The 26,319-nt window shown below is 34.9% G+C and overlaps 1 protein-coding gene across 6 annotated transcripts in view; it reads left to right on the top strand.

The window, feature by feature from the left end:
• The window catches only part of USP33 (ubiquitin specific peptidase 33), a 36,588-nt gene extending 13,744 nt beyond the window's left edge, over positions 1-22,844 (top strand). For 4 of the 6 annotated variants that reach the window (XM_035333285.1, XM_035333284.1, XM_035333282.1 and 1 more), the window contains exons 7-24: positions 966-1,035; positions 2,114-2,227; positions 2,949-3,027; positions 4,912-5,332; positions 5,753-5,893; positions 7,474-7,586; positions 9,040-9,212; positions 9,314-9,417; positions 9,999-10,032; positions 10,875-10,920; positions 11,679-11,859; positions 13,182-13,308; positions 15,233-15,402; positions 16,790-16,871; positions 17,903-18,011; positions 18,805-18,907; positions 19,704-19,772; positions 21,673-22,844. In XM_035333285.1, the coding sequence (XP_035189176.1) occupies positions 966-1,035; positions 2,114-2,227; positions 2,949-3,027; positions 4,912-5,332; positions 5,753-5,893; positions 7,474-7,586; positions 9,040-9,212; positions 9,314-9,417; positions 9,999-10,032; positions 10,875-10,920; positions 11,679-11,859; positions 13,182-13,308; positions 15,233-15,402; positions 16,790-16,871; positions 17,903-18,011; positions 18,805-18,907; positions 19,704-19,772; positions 21,673-21,830 (2,294 nt within the window). In that variant the 3' untranslated portion in view covers positions 21,831-22,844. The remainder of the gene's footprint in view (positions 1-965; positions 1,036-2,113; positions 2,228-2,948; positions 3,028-4,911; positions 5,333-5,752; positions 5,894-7,473; positions 7,587-9,039; positions 9,213-9,313; positions 9,418-9,998; positions 10,033-10,874; positions 10,921-11,678; positions 11,860-13,181; positions 13,309-15,232; positions 15,403-16,789; positions 16,872-17,902; positions 18,012-18,804; positions 18,908-19,703; positions 19,773-21,672) is intronic. The other 2 variants (XM_035333279.1, XM_035333281.1) reach the window with 2 other exon arrangements.
• The last annotated feature ends 3,475 nt before the right edge of the window (positions 22,845-26,319 follow it).

Genomic DNA, 26,319 nt, shown 5'->3' on the forward strand with positions numbered 1-26,319 from the left:
CTGTCTAACCTAAAAGGTTTCTGGTTTGAATGCTTTTCTGCAATTTGGCTAACCTTTTTCTGAGCCTGTAGCATGCAAGTTTGTTTTTTTTTTGTTGTTACTTTTTTTCTTCTCCTTCTTGGTAACAGATTTCATGCACTGCCAAACTTGCAGATATAAAAGGTTACACCACCCCAAATATACAGCTAGTGGAAAGATGAAAATCAGAGTGGGTGAAACCCATAAAAAGTGAAGTTTTAGTTTTTCATTTTCCTAAGAGAACATCGTGATTATCTCTTAGAAACTGGTATTAATCATTTCAGAAAGTGTGTATATATATATTTGTTAGAAAGGAAAATTATTTCCAACTACCATTTTCTAAGGAATTTTAGACCAGCAGACTGCTAAAGTTTTATTTTTGAGATGCCAGTGCATATGTGAAGACAGTTTATTTTCTGTCAGTGATGGTAGGAGTTATTCTAATTTATGGATCTTATTTCTCCTTTACTTATCTGCTACCAGTGTTCTCACCCCTAAGTCTCCTGGCATTGGCCAAAAAACCTGCTTCACCCCTTCTGTTGTCTGGCACAGTCTTTATGGATATATCACCACCACACTAATTTGCCATCTGCCCTTAAATCATGTGTTTTATTCCCAGTTAGTTTTTCCTACCAACATGTATATTTGTGTTTCTTATTGTTCTATGAATATTTTTGGAAAAGTAAATTGTATGAAAGTAATATAAAAGTAGAATTTATGTTATAATTCCCAGTAGTATTGATGTGACTGTGTTCATACATTTCTCAAATGTAAAACTCTTCAGCTCCACTTAAACTTTGTTCTCAAATTTAAAATTCTTTTTAAACGTTTTTATTGAATCAATCACTGGAATATATCTTGATGACGAAATAAGTCTCTTCAAAAGCTTTATTTGCAACACTGCAGGCTGGAAAACAGACTTGCTGAATATCCATTCTATTTTTCAGGTCTAACAGGATTAAAAAATATTGGTAACACTTGTTACATGAATGCAGCTTTACAAGCTCTTTCCAACTGGTAAGGAAAATATATGTAAATAATAATTTATATCTGCTTGTATATGTGTTTTTTTTTTTTTGAAGATTGATTTAAGGACTTTGGGCTGGACTGCTGTGGAAGATGACATGTATTTGTTATTTCTCAATCTTGCACGCTACAAGCAATTGTGTCACTGATAGAAAAGAGTGTTATGGTATACAGGCTAGGCAGTTTTTACCCTGTTTGATTTCAATTCCTCACTATCCTAAATGAAAATATATGCAGTTCTAGAAATTAGAAGAAATTCTAATAAAAGCTATTAACTTGTTTCCTTCTCTAGAAGAAATCAAAGAAAACACATCTCATTTTACAATTAGGGTTTATTCTTATGTTAAGAACAGAAGGTCCAATTTGGTCTTTACAACAACATGTCTGGGACATTCAGTGCTAAATCATCCTAGGAATGACTAGAACATAAAATCTCATCCTATTGGGATGAAAGAAATCAACAAAAGCTGAAGAGAGAAACACTATCCAACTCTGAAGTTTCTTGCACTAGGAATGGTTAGGCTGGTACAATACTGTACAATGCCCAATCCCTGGAGGTGTTTTACATCAGGTTAGATGGGGTTTTGGGCAGACGGGTCTAGTGGGAGGGGTTTGTGCCCATGGCAGGGAGTTGAAACCAGACTGAGGTCCCTTTCAACCCAAAGCATTCTATGATTCTACAATATTTACCATCAAACCAACGTGGCAATACTGTATGTTAGAGAAAAGATTTAAGATGTTGTTTGTGGACTAGGCTTATGGTGATGGTTGCTGTAGTGGTACACATGTATTTCTACTATGGCTAGTAAAAGTTGCCTTGTATTTGAATCCCAATGGACAATTCTGGTGCTTTTAACAAATGTCAGAATACATTGGAATGTATTGTGTTGCTGTGCTGCTGAAGATGTCCTGTTAGGAAATGCTTGGCTAAAGGTTGTAAGAATGTAGGAAATTGAATTGTTCAATTACGTAATAGCATTACTCTTTTTAAATCATCTTGTATGTAATGTGGATTTACTTTTGTATTTTAACAATATGACAAAAATATTATTTCCTTCTCTTTAATCAGTCCACCTTTGACACACTTTTTTCTTGACTGTGGGGGCTTAGTCCGAACAGATAAGAAACCAGCAATTTGTAAAAGTTACCTTAAGCTTATGACGGAACTCTGGCACAAAAGCAGGTATTGCATTATTTCGGTGATAAAATGAATATGACTATAAATGAGTTGTGGAGTCATAAAGGATGGATTAGTTTGTCCTTCGTGTCTAATTATTTTTTGTGGGGAGGGGGGGATCACAGAATTGCTTTCCTAAAGCAAGAAAGCCTAACTTGCAGGATTTTTACTTTCCTTACAGCCAGTTCTTTTCAATATCTACCAGTGATAGACAAAAAAAAATGAAGTTATTTACAGTAACAAAGATCTGGAAAGAAAGTTGATAACACTGTAGAAAGTAGCATTGAGCTTTTAAAAGTAAGTTTGTATATGTCAGAAATACATCTAAAATGTTTCACTACTTTATCCCGTATCTTGAATCTACATCAATGATTTTTCAATTGCTTTTATTTCCTTATATACTTCAAGACATACATAGACTGTTAAAGAAATAGTAATTGTGTATAGTGCCAGGAGTATGTCTGATTCATCATCTGATTATATATAGTACACTGGAAATACAGTGTACAGGGCCTGATAAAGTCTTTATTTCTGTCAGATGACGTTTCGTTTTGGATAGGTAATTGAATACCAGTATTATGTTTGCTTAAGCTTAATATTATTGGTTAGACATGTCGTAGTTCAGTTGCAGATAAGTCATGATCCCAGTAAATAGGTAAAATTTCACTTAAACGCATACTGTTTTTTAATAAATTTTATGTATTTAAAACATTTTCTTTTTTTTTAGGCCAGGTTCTGTTGTTCCAACTGTTTTATTTCAAGGAATTAAAAGTGTTAATCCAACTTTTCGAGGCTACTCTCAACAGGTAAAACTTCCTCATGTGTTTTAAATCTGCCAAAGTCATAAGGTTATGTTTTTTGAAATTAAAGTTTAAAATATCATATTTCCTATATTTAAAGCAAATTAAAAACAAACTTCCATTTATATGCTTCAAATATCAATAATCTGAAACAGAAACATCAACATTTAAGTCTGCTTTTAAGTTTATATTGAATTATTGAACGGCTTTTGAATTTTGAGAATAAATCCTTTTTTTTGGTGTTCAGAAAATTACTAATGTGCAAGTTGCCTTTTTTTAAGTACACAGTTTTTGTGAACTTAAATTACCAACTTTGGTTTAGTAGCTTTAAAAAAAATCTGTATTTCATAAGTATCATCGTGGGAACTGTAAGTTGGTAACCTCTTAAATAGTCATGTATTATTATGTAGTAGAAGCATTTTTCAGGTAAATTGTCCAGACAGTTTCATGCTGCATCGATACCATTTGGAGTACTTTAGTTCAAAAGCTTAATAAAAAAGCTTTAATAGAGGAGAAATGTAACCCCCGTAATTAGAGAAATCTGCTAATAATATTCATCAGATTTCAGGAGCCTGCTCTTACACAAAGGAATTTTGCTTTAATGTGTTTCATATTTGTGGAACAGAGGTTTAGAATGCATTCTGGTGTTCATGTGCTGCATGTGGCTTTAAAGTAAATGTTTTAAGAGTAATCTCTTAGTTAAAATGTTTTTTCAATTTATTAAGAGTTGCATGAATTTCTGGAAAAGTAGAAAATAATCCGTCTCGATAACTTAAAGGGTTCTATATGGAAGCTTGGTTCTTGCAGCTTTGAACACTGAGGAGAATATCTTTTTCCATGCATAGTAACACTTAATGAGACATTTTTAGGTTCTGCCTAGATCATGCTGTAGTTTTATTTTTAGTAGGTTTCATGGCAACAATTAAAATAAGGCAGGTCTTATACGACCAGCACTCTCCTGTTGCACAGCCTCAGAAGTTGGACAGCCACATCCAATCTTCAGGAGGGAAAAAGGAATTATTTTGCTATAGGAAAAACGTATATCGTTTAATCAGTATCTAAAACTTTTAGTCTCTTTTTTGTAAAAAGGATTACCAGAAGTAGGAATATTAGATATTTCTTCATTACCCAAAATCAAATCTAATAGCTGTAATTTTTACAAAAGTAACAAAATATGCTTTATACCAATAATCTATGAAAAGAATGTTTTCTGGTCCATCCACCAAGCCGCTGCGTGGATTTTTGTATTGGGTAGGTTTTAAAATAATATTTCCAAATGTGGATTAGACTTACGATAATATTTGACAGCATTTTGTGGAAACACTAATAGTTTTTGACTTTCCAGACTTGAGAATTAAAATTAAGATCTTGTTGACAGTTTGATGCAATTGGAAAGATGTGCTAAATAGACCATAATACATTTTAATAAAGTACTTCTATGCCCGGTGAAAGGAAGGCTCTAATTGCTTTACTGAAGGTGCTGCATAAGGTTTTAAAAACTGTCCTAAAATGTTGCATTACTGGTGAAGCTAGAGCCTGACCAAACTGCTGTTAGTTGATTGAGTTACATTCATCATACATACAATCCACAATGAAATATTTTTTTTAAAGTTGTTGAAATAAGCTTTCTGGGAATTGAAGTGTTTTGAAGGCAACTTGTGTGATAAGATTCCTTGTGATGTGCAAGAAATGAGTGCAGGAAATAAATATGTGATCTGGAAATCAAATTTCTTTTGGACATCAGACCTGGGACAGAGGAATTTACCTTATTCTTTAACTTTTTTAGGCTAGCTTTTGGTTTTGTTCTATTTATCATATTTTTTCCTGATAAAATTTTAATATCTTCCAAATATAATGGAATAATATTGTAAAACTTGTTTAAAATCCTAGGATGCCCAAGAATTTTTGCGTTGTCTAATGGATTTGCTTCATGAAGAACTTAAAGAACCTGTAGTAGAATTGGAAGATGCACAGCCTATGAATGTTGAAGAAAGTATGGAAGTAGACAAGAGCCAGTCGGATGTAGCCTTTCAGTCTTGTGAATCCTGTGGTACCTGTGATAAAACAGAAAATGAGGCTATTTTCAAACCTGTCCTAGAGGATCCCGCAGAGACAACCATGTTAATTCAGGATGATGAGAACAACTCAATCACATCCAAAGACTGGCAAAAAGAAAAAATACCAAGCAACAAGCTTAACCGAGCAACTTCTATGGAAGACTTGGAAAAAGACACAAACACTGCTTCAGAAACAACTGAATTTTTAAATAATCAAGGAACTGTCAAAGTACAGATACACAGCAGATTCTCAGGTAATACAATACTAATGTACAATTGACATACTCAAATGCTGAGGTGAAATACTGGTGTGGGTGAAAATGAGTTGTAGAATACAGTAGGGAGGTATAGGGCAAGCAGGGTGACTGGATCTATTTGTAAACATTGTGCTTTTGTAATTTATTTTTTCAGTTTAAGTGCTCTGAATTCAGTATGAATTCCCCCTGGAAAGCTAAAAATATGTACTTGATAAGGTTTTAGAAAACCCAAAAGAGTGGATTTTTTTTTTGGTTTTGCTTTTAACTTAAAAATACTTGAATTAAAATCATCTTTCATTCCTAAACGTCCAGCGACCTGACAGTATGGTTAGATAAATTACATACCTATTCTGTCAGTTCATTCTGCAGTAACTTTTTTTGCTAGAATTTGTGAAATAATGCAAATCTTAATTGCAGAGTACATCAATGATGTCCACATGAATGATGTATCTGGAGTCCAAGCCCCATCATCAAATGAAGGGATGAACACACGCTTATCGAACATTCCTCCAAAATTATGCTCATCATGCTCTTCGCTGACACCAGTCCACAAAAAAGGTCTGTCCTCTTTTTCTTTTTCTTTTTCTTTTTTTTTTTTTTTTAACTCCCTCCTGGCACTGAATTTGTCCATTTTACAGTTTTCATTTTGTTGGCTCTTGTACCTTTACAGCTGACTTCCAGACTTGGAAGATTTACTCTGATTTCACACTAGCATAGCAATACATTGTTGTTGTTCTTAAAGGTAGTGGGGTTGTTTTGTTTTTTTTTTTTCTTCTTCCCATAGTGGAGAGAGGGAGCATTACATCAGCTTGACGTGTAATAAGACTCCTATTACTTTTGTAAAAATTTGATTGTTTCTTTCTTTGGAAGCACAAATGGTAATCGTCTCTGCTCTGGGAGGATGGAATAATAATGCTTCTAGACAAGTTTATCTATTGCAGTGGTTTGGAGAGACCAAAATATAGGAGATGTCAATATCCGCAGAAGGAAATAAAAGCTAATGCTTTTCAGAGAAGACGCATTGGTTCTTCAGAAGTTTCATTAGTTCAACGTTTTTTTTAAGACTTAAGGATCCATGTGTACACATACTTGTACATGTTGCTTTCCAATTGCTACTGTTTCTGCAGTGTAGCATATTTGTTTTGGTCCTTTTAAATACAAGACAGTGCAGCTTTAGAACACAAGGCACAATATATGAATTTCTGGCTTTATTCATCTAACAGTAGAGCATCTTAATAAAAGTTCCCATTTTGAAACATGTTTTTATGGTTACCATTAAAAAACAGGCAAGCAACAACTTTAATAGGGTGATCCTCCTTCAACCGACCGTCCAGGATAAATCCTGAAGGTGTTCTCTTTATCATTTTAATGTTTTAGCATTGATATTGAATGATCATAATTTGGTGGACTTGAGTCAATTCCCTTCACCTTCCTGGTCCATTTGTTCAGCAGTTATGAGACTGCCTCTGTAGCACTCTTGCCAGTTTTGGCTTTCCTAGGTTCTGGGTGATATTAAGTGGCTGAAGTCTGTGATGGAGAAGGCCAAGAGCACTGGGTTTGTTCATCCTGGAGAAGGAAAGGCTAAAGTGGAGCTGTTGTCATTGGCATTTAATTGGGTGGTTGTAGAGAAGGTAGAGACAGGCTGCTCTTGAGGCTGTGCAGCAAATGGAAATGGATGCAAGTTGCAGAAAGGAATTGAGTATTGAGGGAACAGACACATATGCAGTAGAACTGTCTGTGAGTAAAGGAGAGGCCATATTCTATGAAGCTGGTGAGGCACAGGAGCAGGTTGCACAGAGAAGTTGTGGATGCCCCATCCCTGGAAGTGTTCAAGGTCGGGTTGGAATGGGCTTTGAACGACCATGGCAGGGGAGTTGAAACAAGATGGTCTCTGAAGTTCCTTCCAACTCAAACCATTCTATGATTCTTACTGCTTGAGGAACTTAGAAGGATTGCCTGGTAGTAGCAGTAATCTGTTTGTGCGATTAATGAGATATATTTAGTAAACAGAAATGGGGCATTGGCCCATAATCTAATCCTAGCTACATTATCTTTAATTCTATTATTCAAAGTTTAAGGAAAGCAGAATCCACTGTATCTTATGTTAATTTCAGCATTGTATTTCTGTCCTCTTACAGTTTCAACTGTGTCATCACCAAAAAGGAAGAAGCGCAAGAAGTACAGGAGTGTTATCTCTGATATATTCGATGGGACTATAATAAGCTCAGTACAGTGCTTGACTTGTGATCGGGTAAGTAAGGAGGGGAAGCTCTATTCCTTATTCTTTTTTCCAGTACAAATAGCTGTAGCTTTATAGACAGTCATTTTCTAGTAATTTTATTCTCTTGTGGCAGACTTCCTCAGAAAGTAAAGCTGTTCCATACTTGTTTTCTTAAATCGTATTAGCTTCTACTATCAGCACCTTGTGTTTAGACTAGCATTCTTTCACTGAGTTGGAGGTTCCTCAGAGCTAAAAATAATACTTTGAGAACTGGTTTACAAGGATGGAGGAAGAAATTTCAGCGACTTAATTTAGGTTATGATTAGTTTCTGGAATGTTCTCAATATCATAATGCACACCTGCTATTGTGGTAAGTTCACAAACACAAAATGTTACGTAGAAAGTAAAAGACAGAAGTCCAATCATATTGCCTTAACTGTCTTATCTGGTAATTGACGTTAAGAAAATTGATGTCTGATAAAATCCAAGTGAAGACATTTACAAGTGATATAAATCACTCACTGCTTTTTGAAGTTGTCTTCTACTGCAAGATGTGTATTATAAGAGCTGTTGATTTTCCTGTACTATTGGCTCATGAAATTATTTGGAAGAGCAGAAAAAAAACCACCACAATTATCTAAACATGTATAGTAGACCACTGTAGTTTCAAAGTAGTAGTACCAAATATTGGCTGTCCAAACCTTTGCACTGGGACAAGTTTCCTGGGCACTGGAACAGGCTCCCCAGTGTGCTGTGCAGTGGTCACAGCTCTAAGCCTGACAGAGTTTAAGAAGCGCTTGGACAGTGCTCTCAGAAATGTGGTTTCATTTTTTTGGGGGTGATCCATGTAGACTCAGTTGCCATTGTGGATCCCTTTTAACTCAGGATATCTGATGATTCTATGAGTATTTGGTTTACACCTCACTCTGGTGTAGCTGCATTTCCTTACAGCTTCCCTTGTTTTAGTTCTAATAATGCCAAGACTCTGGGGTGATCTGGTGAACAAATTCAACAAGAATGGCGTATATTTTTAATGCTTTCTTGATATTTTAACTCTGTGACTATGTGATTGCTAAATCCAAAATGGGGGAAAGAAATGCACAGCTGGGTCTCTTCTGCAGCAGGTCAAGTTAATGTCAAAATAAAATACAGTCAAAACAATGAGCTGAAGCTTTCTGAAACCAGCTTGCTTGAATAATAGGAGCCTGAGACAAAATCTTAGGGCTTTTTTAAATTTATTTTTAGGAAGAAAAATAATTGCTGGAAGAAAAAAAGTAAGAGTTTCAGTGATAACAATGTGCAATTTCACTCTGAAATGTTATTTTTCTTCCTCTTTTTTTAACAAATTTCTCATTTACTGCTAACTTGCCACTTAGTGTGATCAACGACTGTACAATGACGTAGTTATTGGTAACATTTACATAATTCAATTGCTGTTTCTCTTTATTCTTGATTTATTTTTTTCATTTGTTTTCTCCTTTAGTTGTCTGTAACCCTGGAGACCTTTCAGGATCTGTCCTTACCAATTCCAGGTAAGGAAGATCTTGCTAAACTCCATTCTGCAAGTCATCAGACATCTCTAGTCAAGGCAGGGTCATGTGGAGAAGCATACGCCCCCCAGGGATGGATAGCTTTTTTTATGGAATATTTCAAAAGGTAAATGATACTTACCTTGTTTTATTACTTACTTATTTTGAAATTCCAGTTTCTGCTCTTCTGGCAGAACATTTGTTGGTTTTCTTTCTTTTCTGTCAATGATGTTTCAGGTTTGTTGTCTCATGTGTTCCTAGCTGGTTTTGGGGTCCAGTTGTAACGTTACAAGATTGTCTTGCTGCCTTTTTCGCCAGAGATGAGCTCAAGGGTAAGAGGTTAATTACATGAACATGCTGCTTTTTTCTCCAATTATGATAAAAATATTAGTATATTATTTGCTTTTTATTCTTTGCAATTAAGTGGAAACCACCTATTAGCCTATAATACAGTTATTCCTTGCTCTTATGGGATCATTCATTTCAAAAAGGTAAGCTTCTCATTCAACTGAGTATTTTGCCCAGAATTGCCTCTGGAAGCTGACTTAAAAATATCGCATGAATCTGAATTTGGTATAACAAAATGGTATCAACTGAAGGTTTATAAAAATTTCAAGAATTACTATATTAATACCCATTCTCATAACCTAAATTTTGACATGGTGAATTATTTTGCTTTTAAATTCTGTCGCATCATCTCTTCAGACTATTCTATGCTTCTTAGTTTTATGCTTTTAATTATAAAGAACTTCTCAATTTAATTGCTATGCCAATACTCTTACTGCAGATAAGCATTGAATGCAACCTAAAGACAAATTCTTTTGAAACTTTTATGTATCCAATGTTTCAGCTTGAAGGATAATCATTTGGATTTAAAGAATAATGGCTGTTTTTCTTCTCTTGATATTTGCAGGTGATAACATGTACAGCTGTGGAAGGTGTAAAAAGTAAGCTAGCTTTTATCTATTTTGTCTTACTTTGAGTCCTTTAATGCTTCTGTTAGTCAAAAGACGTTTATTTCCTTTGGATACGTCACAGTACTTTTAATCTTTTTATACCAACTTGTGCTGCAGCTGCCAGAAGTTTAATATTACAAAGATGCAGGAGTCAGGAAGCACCAATTCACTGTACCATATTGCAAAACAAATGTGATACATACTTTTTCATGTTCCTTACAATTCTAGACTGTTTTTTTTTTTTTGATTGAATGATAAAATAAAAGCTTCTATCTGTCTATTACTGGTAGCCTAGAATAAGATGCATGTGGGTCACTTCAGTGTGTGGAAAAACAAATCTATATAGATTTGCACACACATGCATGCACGTGCATTAAATACTAAAGAATCAAGAAACAGAAGTCGTCTGAAGACTGCTCCCTGTATGGAAAAAGAGCGTTATTCTTTGCTATATTACTGGCACCTGCTGCGTATAACTTCTTAAAAATAAATTTAGCTGGTTTCTTTTTTTTTCTTTTTGCTGAATAATCAGTTTAAAGTTCTTTCCTTTATGCTAAGAGAAACAGTTAGCTGGAACTTGGTTACCTGTAATTGCTGCTTTTAATTTTTCAGCAGTACAGATTGTTTTCTTCTGAAGCATTATTGTGTGTGTCATTTTGGCTGTTCCACGTCTAGTCTATATTTTGGGTTTACCGATGTTCACTTAGTATCTTCACTTATTTTGGGTTTACTTAAGTTCAACTTAGACTTCCGTTATTCAGCCTAGACTTTCATAGCACAATAAATTGACACCTTTTCAGAGCTAATTGTGGATTATTCTTTTCTTTGCTTAGGTTAAGAAATGGAGTGAAATTCTGCAAAGTGCAAAAATTTCCTGAGGTACTGTTACTACATGCACTAAAAAGCACTTTTTCTGCATGATTAGGAATGTGGTAAGGCTTAAGAGTTGCATGTAGTAAGTTGTGTTTATAATGTTACGTTTTGAAAGCCTATTGGAAAGCCTATATTGACATTTGTTTTAAGAATGTGAGCAGTATTTGATTATTCACCTTGTAGAAAGCGAACCTGGTGCATAAAATATAAAGGTAGAAGAATTATTTTTTTTCTTCTTGTTATTGTCAGCCTGCAGAACTTATGCTGTAAATCAAAACTAAATAGCACAGCCAGACTGGAAATCTTTTCCATAAGTCATGCTTGTAACTTTACATTTTAAAAGTAATCCAATTTTATACTTCAAAACATGAGTTGATGGCTGCAATAACCAGGAAGAATTAATGTCCCTTGTGACAAGATAGTGCACTATGCACGTTAAGAAAGAGAAAAGGTGTTTCTCTTATTGCTGCATCAATGTTAGTAACAGTTCAGAAGTGTCCTTTTATACTGTCAGTAAGTAAGTTTTTGATCACAAAAAAATAAATCACAAATTTGTTTGGAACTCCTTGAGCCTCAATTGATTAAAAAAATACAAATAAAAAAACCTGTGCAACACAGAGCTTGTGATCGTTTTCCTCAGGCCATAGAGAAAAGTGATCCTTTTGAGGTGATAGAAGAAGATGGCATAGTACAGTATAGTTATTAAATATAAAATAGTAGCATATATATATCTTCTTCAGTAAATATGTTGATCCTTCTTACAGATATTGTGCATTCATCTTAAAAGATTTAGACACGAACTTATGTTTTCCACAAAAATTGGGACCCATGTGTCCTTTCCATTGGAAGGCCTTGATCTTCAGCCTTTCCTTGCAAAGGACAGTCCAGCTCAAATAGTGACTTATGATCTTCTATCTGTCATCTGCCATCATGGAACTGCCAGCAGTAAGTATGAGGTTAAATGCTTTGCATTTGCAGTTAATATTCATATCAGCACTTCTGTTTAAAAATAATATTGATGTACTGAAGAGTAAATAGATGAGTGGTTAATTTTAGTGTGGGATTTAAATTCTGTGATTTTTGCTGCGTAAAAGTAAGATGGCTTGCTCTTAGCAATTACACATATTTGAAATTGTATGGTGCTCCTAAATAAAATTGTACATGGAGGGGGGAAAAAAAGATTCTGGAATAGTAAGTACGTATTATATGCACTACTGAAAATGAGCCATGTAAATGTACAAATAATGTTACATCTTAGCATGTGACTAGTTAGCTGGTCAGCTCTTATGCACAACTGTTGTTTGTCTAGAGTTTTGATGCTTTGTATATCTTTATTTTTCTTGGAAAGAATTCACAAAGTACCATGAAGGTGTCAGTAATCTTTTTCTAAAGACATTTGCTTGGATGATCACTGCCAGTTAATCCCACGATAGGAAATGGATAGTGATGACTAGCTGAACAAACTTCTTAGTGCTATCTGTTGAGTTTGTTTCTGCCCTGATGTTTTCAGCATTTGTAAGATTTAGAAACTAGGAGGAAAGAAAAGTTTGAAGCCAGAAGCCTGAAACTTCAGTGTTTTTTTTTGTTTTGTTTGTTTGTTTGTTTGTTTGTTTTTTAAGTTACATAACTACTTCTATTCCCCAAACTTGAGGTAGCCATTGTTTAGATGAAGTTGCTTTGCCACCATTTTTTTCCTGGACGCTGTTTCATTTTCCATTTCATGCTTGGTGAATGATACTTCTGTTAATTCATTTAGTTGTTATTTGATTTTTTAATTGTTGTCAGTTGGATATGTATTTAAAAATAGTAGTAACTTCAAATATATTATGAATAGTATTCAAAACAGAGTATGGTCTTGATATCATGTAGCTGTTAAATATCTGTGCTAATTTCTACAAAAAAAATGAAATTTGAGTTCATCAAGGAAACCAATTTGTGCAGATTGTTCAGATGGCCTATTTCTGATTTGAATTTTGTGGTTCAGGAATGTGTTACACAAGTGGCTTGAAGAATTCAAGAGTTTAAGAGTTGTTTGAATATGCTGAAAATTGTGTCTGACTTTCCACCGGCTGTCAGAAATGCAGGGGGAAAAAAAAAGGCTGATCCTGACTTTGAGAGAAGTTAATATCCAGGTCCTGTCTTGCTAACAAATTAACGTTTCTCCCATTTAAAATATTTGCTTTTTGAACTTGCTCTGCCATACATGAAAAAGCAGTAAAATGAGCAGCTTTTGTACGCTTTTAAATAACTTTGTTCTAACACTCCAGGTGGACATTATATAGCTTATTGTCGAAACAATTTAAATAATTTGTGGTATGAATTTGATGACCAGAGTGTCACAGAAGTATCAGAATCCACAGTACAAAATGCAGAAGCCTATGTTCTCTTCTACAGGTAAGAAATTACAAGTATAATAATACGAATATTAGTCACCTTTTAAGCAATTGGGCAGTTTCATTCAGCTTTCAGAAAATAGCTGCTCTGGGGGAAGAATTTGACCAACCACAAAAGCCTAGTTTGAAGAGAGACTTAGTTCTTCAGTTATTTCCTTAACACTTGCTTTGTCACTGCTAAAACATATATAGAACTTGAAATGAAAACTAAACTTGCATAAATAAAAAACAGTAAGATGACTAAAAAGACAACTTGAGGTAATGCATTACCAGTTCTAACAGTTGCCTAGTTTTCAATTAAAGGAAAAGAATTCTGCACAAGGGGAGATTTTGTATACAGACTCTGATTGTTAAAGCTCTAAAGGGAATTGTGGAAACTCTTTAGCAGATGGGATGTGGAACAACAGGAATTTTACTGTGTTGTAATTTAATTTCAGGGAATTATAGGCTGGTATTTTCCTGAAAGTCAAAATGAAAGTCAAGAAGTCATGTTATTATCATCTTCAGTCTAAGGAATCTTTGTACTTGACTCAATTTTCAAATTCTAAATTTCTGGTATCAACATGAAATTTCCACTAAAAGTTATCTTCAAAATAGCTCGTGTCAGGGTTGCACAAGAAATAGGACGTGTTCTGATCATGTTTTAGCTTTCATTAGGATCACTTATACTTATCACCACCTGACCTGAGCCTGCAAGTCTGACTCAGTAGGTCTTTTAAAAGGAATGTAGAAGAAGTCATGCTGTAGTGTAAGAACACTGTACCTGATTGTGGGCAAATGTATTAAAAACAAAATACATAACGAAAGCACAGTGTTTGATTTTAAAAAAGAGTAAAACCACAAAACACTATCAAACACTCTAATGTTCTTTCAGCACTTTTCTAAAAAGCTTGATGGAGATACAGATGGATTTTTGAATTACAGCTGGAAAATGAATTTACCTGTGTGAATTTCATTTTCAGAATTTTACCTTTTTGTTAAATAATTTTGATCTGAATTGTAAAAAGTAACTAATTTTAAACTGGTTCATAGTATTTGGTTTACCTTCTCTTTTATTGTTTTGCTATATTGTAATAGTCTTTGTTACTATAGCCATTGGGTTTACCTAAAGGTTTTCTACCAGGTATTTGAGTCAATGTTGACTCCATATATTAACTGAGTTAGCCCAGCTGTTGTGTGATGCTGAGTCAAGTTTCATGTCGGGTTTGGAGGATGGAATGAATGGACAAATGGTTCAAACCTGCCTTTGGAGAAGAGAGATCCTATCAAATCTAAATAAAGAGAGCAGAGAGACTTCCCATTTGGACAACAGCAACAGTTTCAACAAGAAAAATAGGGGAATTACCAAATCTATTGTTCAACCTTAATTCTGAAGCTGCATAGGGAACATCTGTCACAGGAGGACAGCTTGGGAAGATTTAGCTCAAAAAATGCATAAAGAAAATGGGCAGGTGGTCTGAGCCTTATCTCCTTCTCCTGTATTAGGATACTCCCCTGTATTGTAGTGTACTTTCTCTGCTGTGATCCAACTATTTGTTTTCTCAGGCTGGCAAGTTGACTGGGAACTGTTAGGGTCTTTCAGTTGTTGAACTAAGCAGGCAAGTGTTTTCTTCTAAGTGTGATTAAACCTGTGCTGTGGCTTTGTCAGAAAAAGGGACAAGAATAGACTTGGCAGGAAGTCTAGAGCCCTTCATGCTCTGTACTAACTACTGACTGTTGTGGCACATAATTCTGTGAGGTGACACTGCAGGTTCTTTGCCACGTGTTTAGATGGTGGCTCTAGCTGTTCATGAGAAGTGTGAGGCTTTTCCAATGTTAACTAGCGTGGGCCCATTTTACTTGAAAATCTAGTTCTCTTTTGCAAAGTGAGTTATCTGCATTGTACACAAGGATATATCTGTTTATGATTATTATTTCTCTAATAGAAAGAGTAGTGAAGAAGCTCAGAGGGAGAGACGGAGAATATCAGGCCTACTGAATATGATGGAACCAAGTCTTCTCCAATTTTATGTTTCAAGACAGTGGTTAAATAAATTCAAGACTTTTGCGGAGCCAGGACCAATTTCAAATAATGACTTCCTTTGTATTCATGGAGGTGAGACTAACAGCATCATTTAAAAAGAATTTGCTTGTCAACCTGTAGTTATGCAGGGTTGTATACTTGTTTTAATTAAGTAAATTAAGTAGCTTAGTAAGCTAATAATATAGCTACTTATCCTTAATGTCTAAGTAACTTTTATTTCCATTATTTTATTAGCCAATTAGTTGGAAATTATACCATATGAAGTCCTCCTAATTTTTTTTCTGTGCACTTTTGATTATATGTGTAAGCTTTATTGATCCTTAAAGAGGAACAGTTTGCTTTATCTGCTTGTTTGTTAAACAGTTATATTCTCATTTTTTAAAATCCTGTTGTTTCATCATCATCGTCCTTAATACTTAGGTCTGCCAATATTTTTCTCAGATATGTGCTAGAAGCAACAAGAAGGTTTGGACGATGTGGAACAAGAAATTGGTCTGTTGGAGAGTGTCCAGAACATATCAGCATGATAGAGTAGTCATTCTGTATATTTTGCATAAGACAATAAAAATTTTCCTTTGTGCTAAGTGCTAATAAAGCTAAAAAGAACATTAAAGTAAAATCTGTTTTGTAGAAATGCTCATATCTGTGTGGCAACATTCCATCGAATCATTGTGGTATTCTTATACCTGATTACTAATATAAAATGCATCTGTATTAGGTTAGCACTTAGGTGTTGTACCTGCTGCTGAACCAAATGTTGAATGTAGGAATACTGTGCCCCTGTAGTCATTTGTAGAATGGGTATGTGGGAGCACTTCTGGCTGTGTTTTTCCTTCTGCATGGCTACAGCAGCTGACTCTTGTTGTACAAGTGTTGCAGCTACTAAATCTTTCCCTATTGAAAAGAATCCCTGCATAGCACATAGCTGCTCACTTCAACTCAACATAGCTGCTCACTTCAACTCAACACTTCTAATTCTGCAAGCACCTGGATTTCTTCCTCCCTTGAATTTTCACTACTTTCTACCATTCATGCTGTTCAAAGTAATTTTAAAAGGCCTACTGCAAATAAACAGGTTTTGAGTAGACAGTTCTGTAATTCATTTATGAGCATTTGTTTATCTCACTGCTCTTTACTATTCTTAATTGTGTATCTTAAGAAGCATTTTGCAATCAGTATTTTAAAAGGATTCCAGCTATGTAATCTCTTATAGTTTGCTTCTGCTTCTTTTATAAACTTTTCACCCTCATAAAAGACTAAAATTAGAGTGCTCACTTTGAATATAGTAATATATTTCAATATGATAAAGCTTTCTCTACATGATTTTGAATTCTTTGAACAGGAAGGTTGATTTAGAAACCTCTAACACAGTCTATCCCAAAATTTCTTAAAATAGAGTTCCAAAAAACAAAACAAAAAAAAACAAAACACAAGTCTGTACCTTCTGTTGCTTCTGCAGGTGTTCCACCACACAAAGCTAACTTCATAGAGGACCTAGTTGTCATGCTACCTCAAAATATATGGGATAATCTGTATAGCAGGTATGTTTTATGTTGTAACTGAAAATATCCAGTGGTACAGTTTGAGGGCAAATACATGCCAAGCAGCAAGATAATGGTTCTTCAGTTAGTGGCTCATAAAAACTTGTGTACTCATTGTAGTTTCAATTCAAAGTGTTATCTTCAGTGCTGCAATCTAAGTTTGAGAGCAGATATGTTCCAAGCACCAAAATGAGGCTTCTAGAATTAGTGGCTCATTAAAATACATGTACTCCAGGCTCAAAGCTAAGTGAAGGGATGGCAAACTGCCAAATTGTTTTATTTCCTTGTGCAAAGTAATTCTAGAAGCCTACGTAGAGTAGTGTGGCACTGGGATAATGATCGAGTATTAAACTAATAAACATGTATGGTACGTGCAAAATAATACAAAGTAGGTCAGAAAAAGTACTCTTTGCAAGAGTTATTTTGAAAGAGCTCTCTGTATCAGCTTCCTGTTCTCTGTTGGCTGGAGACATCTTTTCTTTTATGTTGGCTTTGAATCCATAGCCTCAGCTGCCAGTATTGCTTCAAAATAACTTGGATATAAATGTTCCATATTACTACTCCACACTTTCCGTGTAGGTCACATGTAAGTGCTTGCTTACAAACAAGGAATTCTTAAAAAAATGTGTAACAAAAAGCTGCAGAAAAGCTTTGCTTAAGGACTCTGTATCACACCTGCATTAAGCATTTTTAGGTGTTAATTTCTGGCCATCTAAGCGTTGAAGGTAAAGGCTTGTTTAAGTTTCAATAGCGACAAGTAGGAGAAATGGGAACAATACTATTTCCAGCATATTTCCACTTCAGTTAGTCAGAACTTAGTTATCTTAGGATGAAGTACAAAATAGTACTAGGAAAATGAATGATGGCATTTATAGATCAGTGTGACTGGTATGTATCAGACTTGAAATAGATATTATAAGAAGCTGACACTTTGAATGTCTACACGTGCATGATCCTTTTTACATAATGTTTTCTACAAGGTTAATGTTGTGTTTATTTGATTTGTTTGTTTATTTTTGCTGTCACCGCAGGTATGGAGGAGGACCAGCTGTTAACCATCTATATGTTTGTCATACCTGCCAAATAGAGTCTGAAAGACTTGAAAAAAGAAGGAAAAATGAATTGGAGATGTTTATACGGGTAAAAAGTAAACAATTCTTATTCCTTCTGCTTTTCAATATACCCTGATGTTCATGACTCAACAAAAGGGGTTACCAAAAGTGCATAGGTGATTTCTGTAACAAAGTGACTTTGTTAAGCAAGTATATATCTATACAGAATCCCTTTTCTTGCTGGCAACAACAATGTTCTTGCAATATCCCATGTAATTCTTTGTATAGAAATGTACTTTGAGAAGGTATTTCATGTGTTTCTTAATTGCATGGAAACTGACTGCAGCCACAGAAGCAGTTCTTAATACGCTTCCAGTGATCTGTTCTGTGCAAGCAGAAGATCCTTAGTCTCTGAAAAATATCAAAATATTTTATTTCCTAAAATTTGAATTAGATATCTGAGGTGATAATTTTTATTTATAAAAAACATATTTTTCCTAATGATATAAATAGGCCTCGTTCAACACAAATAAGTTTCATATTTGTTCTGCCGCTTGAAAGTTCAGCCATTAGAGTAATTATCCAGTAAGATTTGATGGGTAAGCATTTGTACTTAAGAAGAAACAGTCTATTCTAAGTCTCATTGCTGTTTCCAGGAGAAAAAAACATTCTTGAGTAAAGAATAAGTAACGTTTTAATATGAATGCTACCACTACATCAAAACCTCACCTCCGGAATTCACCAAGGATTTACTGTTAGGTTGACTAGTAGTTTAAAATGTTCTGTAGTAATGCTATGTTATTAATAGAGCAGTTAAAAGAATGTAGTAGTTTAAAGAAAAAAAAAATGCCCAGAAAAACAATGATTCTTCTTCTTTCTAGCTTTATAGAGCATTCCAAGAAGAAGAATCTCCATCGACTTTCTACTGCATCAGTATGCAATGGTTCAGAGAATGGGAAGGATTTGTAAAAGGGAAAGACAGTGGTAAGTTGTGCTTTATTTCAAAGTGTTTTTATTTTTTATTTTTTTTTTGCCACATAGTGGTAATATTTAATTAAACTGTTTTACTTCAGTAGAAGCATGCAGGAAGAACGGCTAAAGAATGCAACAAAAGCCTATAAAGTATCTAAGACATGTTTGATAGCTTGTAAATACATCTAGGAATCAAATTACAAAATATATAGTCAAACCTTCTTAGTAATTCACAGGAATGGGTAATGGGATAGGTGTGGAAAAAGCACTATATATTTTTCTGTGAGGGGTGGCAGGGGTGCTTGCTGTTGGCAGCAGAGGGGAAATTATATGTAGGTACGAGGGAGGAAACCTAGATTATTTGCAGTACAAACTGAAAGACAGTGCTGCAGCCTCTGCAGTAAGCTGATCTCATTGTCACAACATAAACTTGTAGATAACTGAGTAAAAACTGTAATAATACAACTTTAACATTTTGTAAGTGTCTCTAAAGATTAGAAGTGGAAACACTGATAAAATATTCTACAATCTTACTGGAGTCTGCTTTAGGACAGTTTTGCTAGAGGTAAAAATTAGGATTAATTTATGTTTTACTTTGCTTGGAGACTTACTGTAATGATGAATGCTTCGAAAAGTTTCCTCTTAATTACAATTCTGATTAGCTTTTAACAATTTATAACATACTGTTAAGCAGAGAAGAAAGAACAAGCAGTAAACTAGCTGTTTCTCCTTCCATTTTCAAATGGAAACTCCAACCTGCCTTTTGTTTCAGCTCTCCCAATTTTAATCATTCTTTCTGTCATACTAGATCCCCCTGGTCCTATTGATAATGCTAAGATTGCAATAACAAAATGTGGAAATGCTGTGCTAAAACAAGGTAGGTGTCTGATACTGCTGCAATTTTGAAATCCTTATGATGTATTTGTTGAAGTTCAGTAAATTTATTATGAATTCTAATTTCTAACTGTTATGATAAAATGGCAATACCTAATGAATCTGTATTCTGCTCCATTTTAGAAAAATCTTAAAAGTAAATTTGGGTTGCAGTTGAGGAAGTGACAGTTACTCAAAGGCCCTTTTTTTGGGAGACCAGTTTGTTCTTAAATAATACCTATAATAGGCTAATCTAAGTGCAGGTGAGAGTGTAGAGGGAGATACAGAGTAACTTTAAAATGGCTAAAGTGTACTTTTGGTTTTGTATCACTTGGTTTTGTTTGGGTTCTCTTTTCTGTATGTGAATTGGAGGGGCTTGGTGCTTGGCTTTTAGAGTGTCACATATCTGAAGGCAGTTACTTGAGTCCTGAAATCTAATTTGAATTGAGAGCCACTTCTGATAGAAGGAATAAATCACCGTAAATAAATGCTGTTGTTCATTTTTCTGAGAGTTATTTACCACTGAGTATTGCAAATATTTCTCTAGTATATGAAGACATTTTTTTTTATTGTTCTTAAGTCAGATGGTTAATGCCATCTATTTGAAAATTGTAGGTACAGAGAGAAAAAAAAATCTAATATGAAGATTTTAGACTTCCTATGAAAGCATAATATGAATATTCATATGCATTTTAGTTCAGCTTAAAAAAGAAAATCTAAAAATTGCTGTGTCAAGATTGAGCAAAAAAATCTAGCTGAAAAATAAAAAAGTCAATTTAACTTAATGCCTCAGCATACAGTGGACCTACCAATGGCATTTCACTGGAGGCCTCTAGACCCTGCATGAATTTCACCAATTGTAAAATGTCAAGAGCATATTTAAAAAGCAATGAAATCTTGCTCCCATGAGTTTTGCATTACATTTTAATGATTTAAGCTCTTAACACAGAAATAAAATGCAAGACTTTAAGCATCTGACTGATGTTTAGCAAAAACAAAAAAAAAAAAAAAAAAAAAAAAAACAGTTTTGAGTGAGTAACTGATAGTAAAATAGGCAGTTGATACCTTCTAACTTCAGCTATATTGATTCAAATCAGAACTTGGGTAGAAATAAAGAGTTAATTGTGGCTAGGTTAGCGCAAAGAATGCACTTCAACTGTATTGGACAGGATCCCTCTGTTAAAACGTAGAGGCGTGATATGTTGATGTTCCCTTGCCCCTTGCTGCTCTAAATGGTCATGGAGAATCAGAAATGATTGTTTGATGCTGAGTTGAGACAGAAGAGAGACCTCTAGCCAGAGAAATAGGGAAAAAAAAAGGCAAAGACTTCAGTCAATAAACAAAAAAGAAATCAGGCTGACTCACCACGCTGCCACATACATGGAGCATTAGCAGGGTTGTGAGTGCCCTAACAGTGGTTTCTGTCTGTGGTTCTGAGAATTCCACTGTGGCTTGCAAACTTTCATTCTTTACTATCAACACTAATTTATTTTACACAAGAATCTTGAGTCTTTGAACTTTACACTGTAATTGATGAGACTGCATGTCCTTTTGTTAATATGAATCCTTCCATTCCAGGAAGCAGCCTCAACTCCCAAGACCAGTTGTTAGCTTGGTGGGTAAATATCAGATAAGATGGTTATTAGAGAAGTTTGTATTTCATGCTTGATGTGTGAAGTACTGGATAGTTCTGAGAGCAGGTAGTTTTAGTAATGAAGAGGTATAAAGTTAACACAAAACATGCCATTGGGTTTGGTAGCTGGCGCAAGGAAAAAATGCAAATTAGATTAGGGTGTTAAATTTGAATTGTATTCTTCTTCTTGTGTCGGTTATGGGCTTTAAAGAATCATGGAAAAAAAAAACTGTTCTAAGTAGTAATTAAATTTTAAAAAAACTGTTTCCAGGTGCAGATTCTGGACAGATATCTGAAGAAACGTGGAATTTTCTTCAGTCAATCTATGGTGGAGGTCCAGAAATTATTCTCAGACCACCTGTTCCTCCGATAGAACCTGATATCTTGCAGACAGAGGAGAAGATTGAATTAGAAACTCATGGTCTGTAGCTACTGAGGAAAAGATGAATTTGTAAGGAATCCAACTTCCTTACAAAATGCCCCACATACATTCCTAAAAGTTCTATTCTCTTATGTCTGTTGGAGGCACAGCTCACTGGGCATTACATTAACTACAAAATAGTAAGTTGAAATGTATTACAATTTGTTTAAATGAAGACTGTTTCTCTGTTTCGGAAGGCATGTAGTTTGTATGTTTTGGAGTGTTTGGTAAATGGAAAACACTGTTATTTCTCTTAAGTTTAAGTCAAAATCATGTTATGTCTTTAGACTTGAAAAATGGGAACAAAATTTTAGAGATGTAACATTACTGTACTGATTCCTGATTGGGCTTCTGATACCTACAAACTTCTGCCTGTCTTAATTGTACAGTCTTGGCAAGCCTAAGTATAAAGGGAGTATATTTTAAATGGATTGCAATCAATGATAAAGGATTTTAATTTCCTAAATGCTCAGGAAAAAAAATTCTCACTTATTTTGCACTGTAAGTATATAAAATGAGTAGTATATAACATCCAAATACTTACTGTATTTGAATGGATCAAACATTAGCATAGATCAAATATTGTTTTAGTCAGCAAATGTCATAACTTATTACCTGCTTAATCTTGCATCGTTAGGCTTCTGTAACTCTATAAACCTGGCTAGAATTAATAGTGTCTGTGACAAAAAGGTTTAGTCTTCTCTAGGGTAATGTTTGAGAGCATGAAGTGTGAAATGTAAAATGATTATGGACATGAGTGATATAAATTTCAGAAATTAAATTGTCTGGTCTCTTGAATTACATTCACAGTTGCTTTTGAAGGATTTTATTGTATTGGTAATTTTTCATTGGCATGATGACCTATAATGTTAGAAGCTGGATAAAATGTATATATTGCAAAACTTTACTAAATGAGTCAGATTGGAATGCAGAATGGTACTTGCTCTTTTTTGCCTGATGTTGTTACCAAATAAGCAGCATTATTCAAGGTTGGATCAATAAAAAAAAAAAAAGGAAAGAAACTTGAAACTCTGGAAGGAGTGTGTGGGGGAGGCTTTTTTCATGTTTTTCATTTATTCTATCAATACAGTAACTTTTCAAGTAATGCTGTGATACTGCTCCTACACCCATATATTTCCTGACTACTTTCTGTTTAGACAATGATGTTGACGCTTGTAGCTCCAAAGTGAGAAACACTGACGTAACATTCTTCTGGATAATGTCATATCTAGTATAAAACCAAACTTGTATTTAAATTGTGGTGAAAAAGCCACCTATAAGAGTCCTAAATAACATCCTATAACCTAAACTACTTGACCGTGTTACTAATACACTGTGTAGGAATTACCAGTTCAGTCTGAACATCTGTAAATCCCAGTAGTTTCCTCAGCCTACCTGAGAAGAGCTAGAACAGATCCGAGCTGAGGGGCGTATTCTGTTTGAGGAGGGTAAATGAATGCAAAGCCTAGCATGGCTAGTACATGAGGAAACATTTTTCAAATTTGAACTGTATCACAGGTATCAATTGGCCAGCCAGTTTTTTCTTTTGTAATCAGGATAGTGGAATAGACTGCCTTAGTAAAACTTGCAAAAGAATAAAGGATTGAATGTTGGGGACATGGGCTTGTCAGAGGAGCAATGCAGTTCTGTGCAACATATTCTGGCTATTACAGCAAAGAGTTAAAATCCAATGATACCAAACCAAAGTATATTCTGGGTAATAGTAACAAAAGCATCAGATGTGAGGCACAGGAGGTAATTATTCTGCTCTACTTGGTCCTGTGTTTGATGGTGAGATTGTCTGTACATCCCAATTTTGGATGTTACTGGGTACTAAATGCAAGTTGAGGAGGAGAGATTATTCTGAGTCTTGTTGCTCTTCTCTGAAATACTGAAAAGTGCTTTCACTTAAAAGAATGCTGATGGAAGATGCAAGACTTTCAATGTGAAAATATTGCTAAATGGTAGTGAACTTTTTTTCCTAGATGAGTAGGACTATTTGCCTCGGCTTTAGCAATGGTGACTTGTGCTGGGTTTAGGTAGCCCACTGGAACTTATAAATCGTTCTTCTAGCAGTTTGATAGAAGTTTTTTTCCACTGGATGTCTGGGATCTGTAGTCAAACAATCTTAAATTGTGATGTGCATAAACCAATGACGAGTACTTCAAACTAGCAGAGCTGTGAAATGCCTCTGTCACCTCTGTGACAGGCATCTTTACACTACAACTGTCATGCGAACAAAAAAAAAAAAAAAAAGGAAATCCCCCAGTTTGCAAGATGAAATGTGTTTGTGTTTGAGACAGTTCCAAAGAGATGACTTGCTTGTTTTTAGCTCTCTCAGAACTTAACAAGGGATTTTATCTCACCGAAATGGAAGTAGCCTTTTAAAATAAGACAGTGTGGGAGAACTCCAGATGGATCGCTTGTGTATACTGGCAGGCAGGCAGCACTGCAGTTTTTAAAGGAGAAGCCTTTACTGTGAAGAAAGGTCCAGTTCACAGCAGAGAAAGAATGCATCTCGGGAAGGGGCTATGGAAATTATTTTTTTCCAAAAGCCTTTCACCAGACTTTTTAGATTCTTTGTCCATTTGTTTCCAGTTGAGAAAACATGGCAATGTGTTTGGGTGCCAGGGAAGCTGTCATTTCAAGAAGGGGAAAAATCAGTGGAGGCCTTGTTTGAAGCCTGGGAATCCATATTTGAGCTGTTAAAAGCCTGCTGTTCAGTCTGGGAACTTTAACCCTCTCTTCTGGAGAAAACGGCATTGGAGGTAGGGTACAGCTTACCAGCTCTAAGTTCAATTTTTCTATTTTTTTCAAGGTGTTTCTTTTTTTTTGCAAGTAGTACAGCTAATTGTTCATTTGAACCCCCAGCATCCAGAAGAATGCTTCAGATATTGTATAAGTGAACAGAGTAATTGGACAGAGGAAGGTTAACCAAAAAGCTATTGAATTAGTAGCAAAATAAGGCACTTTTACAGTATACTTCAGAGGTCAGAGCTAAGTAGTCTGCCTTTTTAATGAAGCAAGTTAGCTGTAAAATTATCCCTTGTCATTGGGATGTCTTATTGACTTAAAAGCCAATCTTTTCCTTTCCTGTCAATAGAATTTTAGGAAACAGAGGAAGTTCTGGAGATTATTGTGTTGCAAATTCACTTTTTGTTAGTCCAGAAAACTGTTTTTGCAAATAGAGTATAAATTAGTCCTGTGTCTAGGGATGGTGATGTGCGTGTATACTAATATACATATGTATATATAAATGACACTCAGTCTATTTCTCCTGTTCCTTAATTGACCTTTGGCGGGAGGCACTTCAGTAATTATTTTTAGTTCTACACTGGAATAGTGATCTTGAGTAGATGCATCAGATAAATATTTCTTTTGTTTTCAAACAGATAAATGATACTAAATGCCATAATGGGTGTCAGTCTTCCTATCAGTAATGGCCAGAAAGTTTGGGTAAGTTAGACTTAATACACTGTTCAATAACTGTGTCAAGAGAAGAAAGGTAATCGAGCTCAGAATCCGTTTTGGTAACTGCGTATTTTGAGTAGTATTGTCATTGCCAGCTGTTGAGATGCCTGAATGCAGCAAACCCAATTTTTTAAGGTATCCTCTAGTATGTATGTATTTGACAAAAATTGCTGTAAGGCAGCATCCGTTTGGTAAGAAATCTGCCAAATCTGAATTCTAGAGAAAATAGCCACATCCTTTGTTGCTACATGTCTCCAACCATGATAAGGAGATGTTGCATTTGAATTTTACTGCTCTGTATAGATACTGTACTGTGACTTGCAAACCTATTATATGCAGCTGCATCAATGGAACCTAATTTACTTAGTTTTTAATTTAATTAATTTTCCCAATGATACTGTATTTTATGTGGAAGTTCAAGTCTGTTTAGCTTTGCCTGGGAGTTCCATAGTCACATGGGAATACTTACTGTTCTATTGATAGAGCCAAGCTGATAGGAATTAACTTCTGACCAAGCTATCAAAGTAGAGATGTCAGCCAACGACAGTCAACAAGTGTGTTAGTCCCTAATCTGGAGGCTAATTTGGATAACATACTCACAGAAGTCTGACCTTTCAGCAGAGTGCAACACTTAGTGACATCTGGAAGAATTTATATTTAGAGCCTTTTGTAAATGTGTATAATTCAGTATTTCATTAGAGAGCCCCAGAGCAGGGTAATTTTGTATAACTAGCTGTTGAGTTAGCAGTATGTCCTACTGTTAGTGGGATATCAGCATAAAGAGTTAGAAATATGCTTGGCTAGAAAATATGTTGGGTGGATGAAACACTTTTAATTTGTGGAACAAAAGTTAAATATGCCCATCTAGGCCTGATTTTTTTTTTCCTTATGCAATCTGGTGTAATTTCATGTGTGATGATCATGCATTATGTAAGAAACCTGATTTTCAGATTCAAATCTCATACACTGTTTGGCTTTTGGCAACACAAGATATTTTAGGATTTCTTAAAAGGACTAAATCCAAGA

This window comes from Oxyura jamaicensis, chromosome 8 (assembly GCF_011077185.1).
Source record: "Oxyura jamaicensis isolate SHBP4307 breed ruddy duck chromosome 8, BPBGC_Ojam_1.0, whole genome shotgun sequence".
Classification (NCBI taxonomy): Eukaryota; Metazoa; Chordata; class Aves; order Anseriformes; family Anatidae; genus Oxyura; species Oxyura jamaicensis.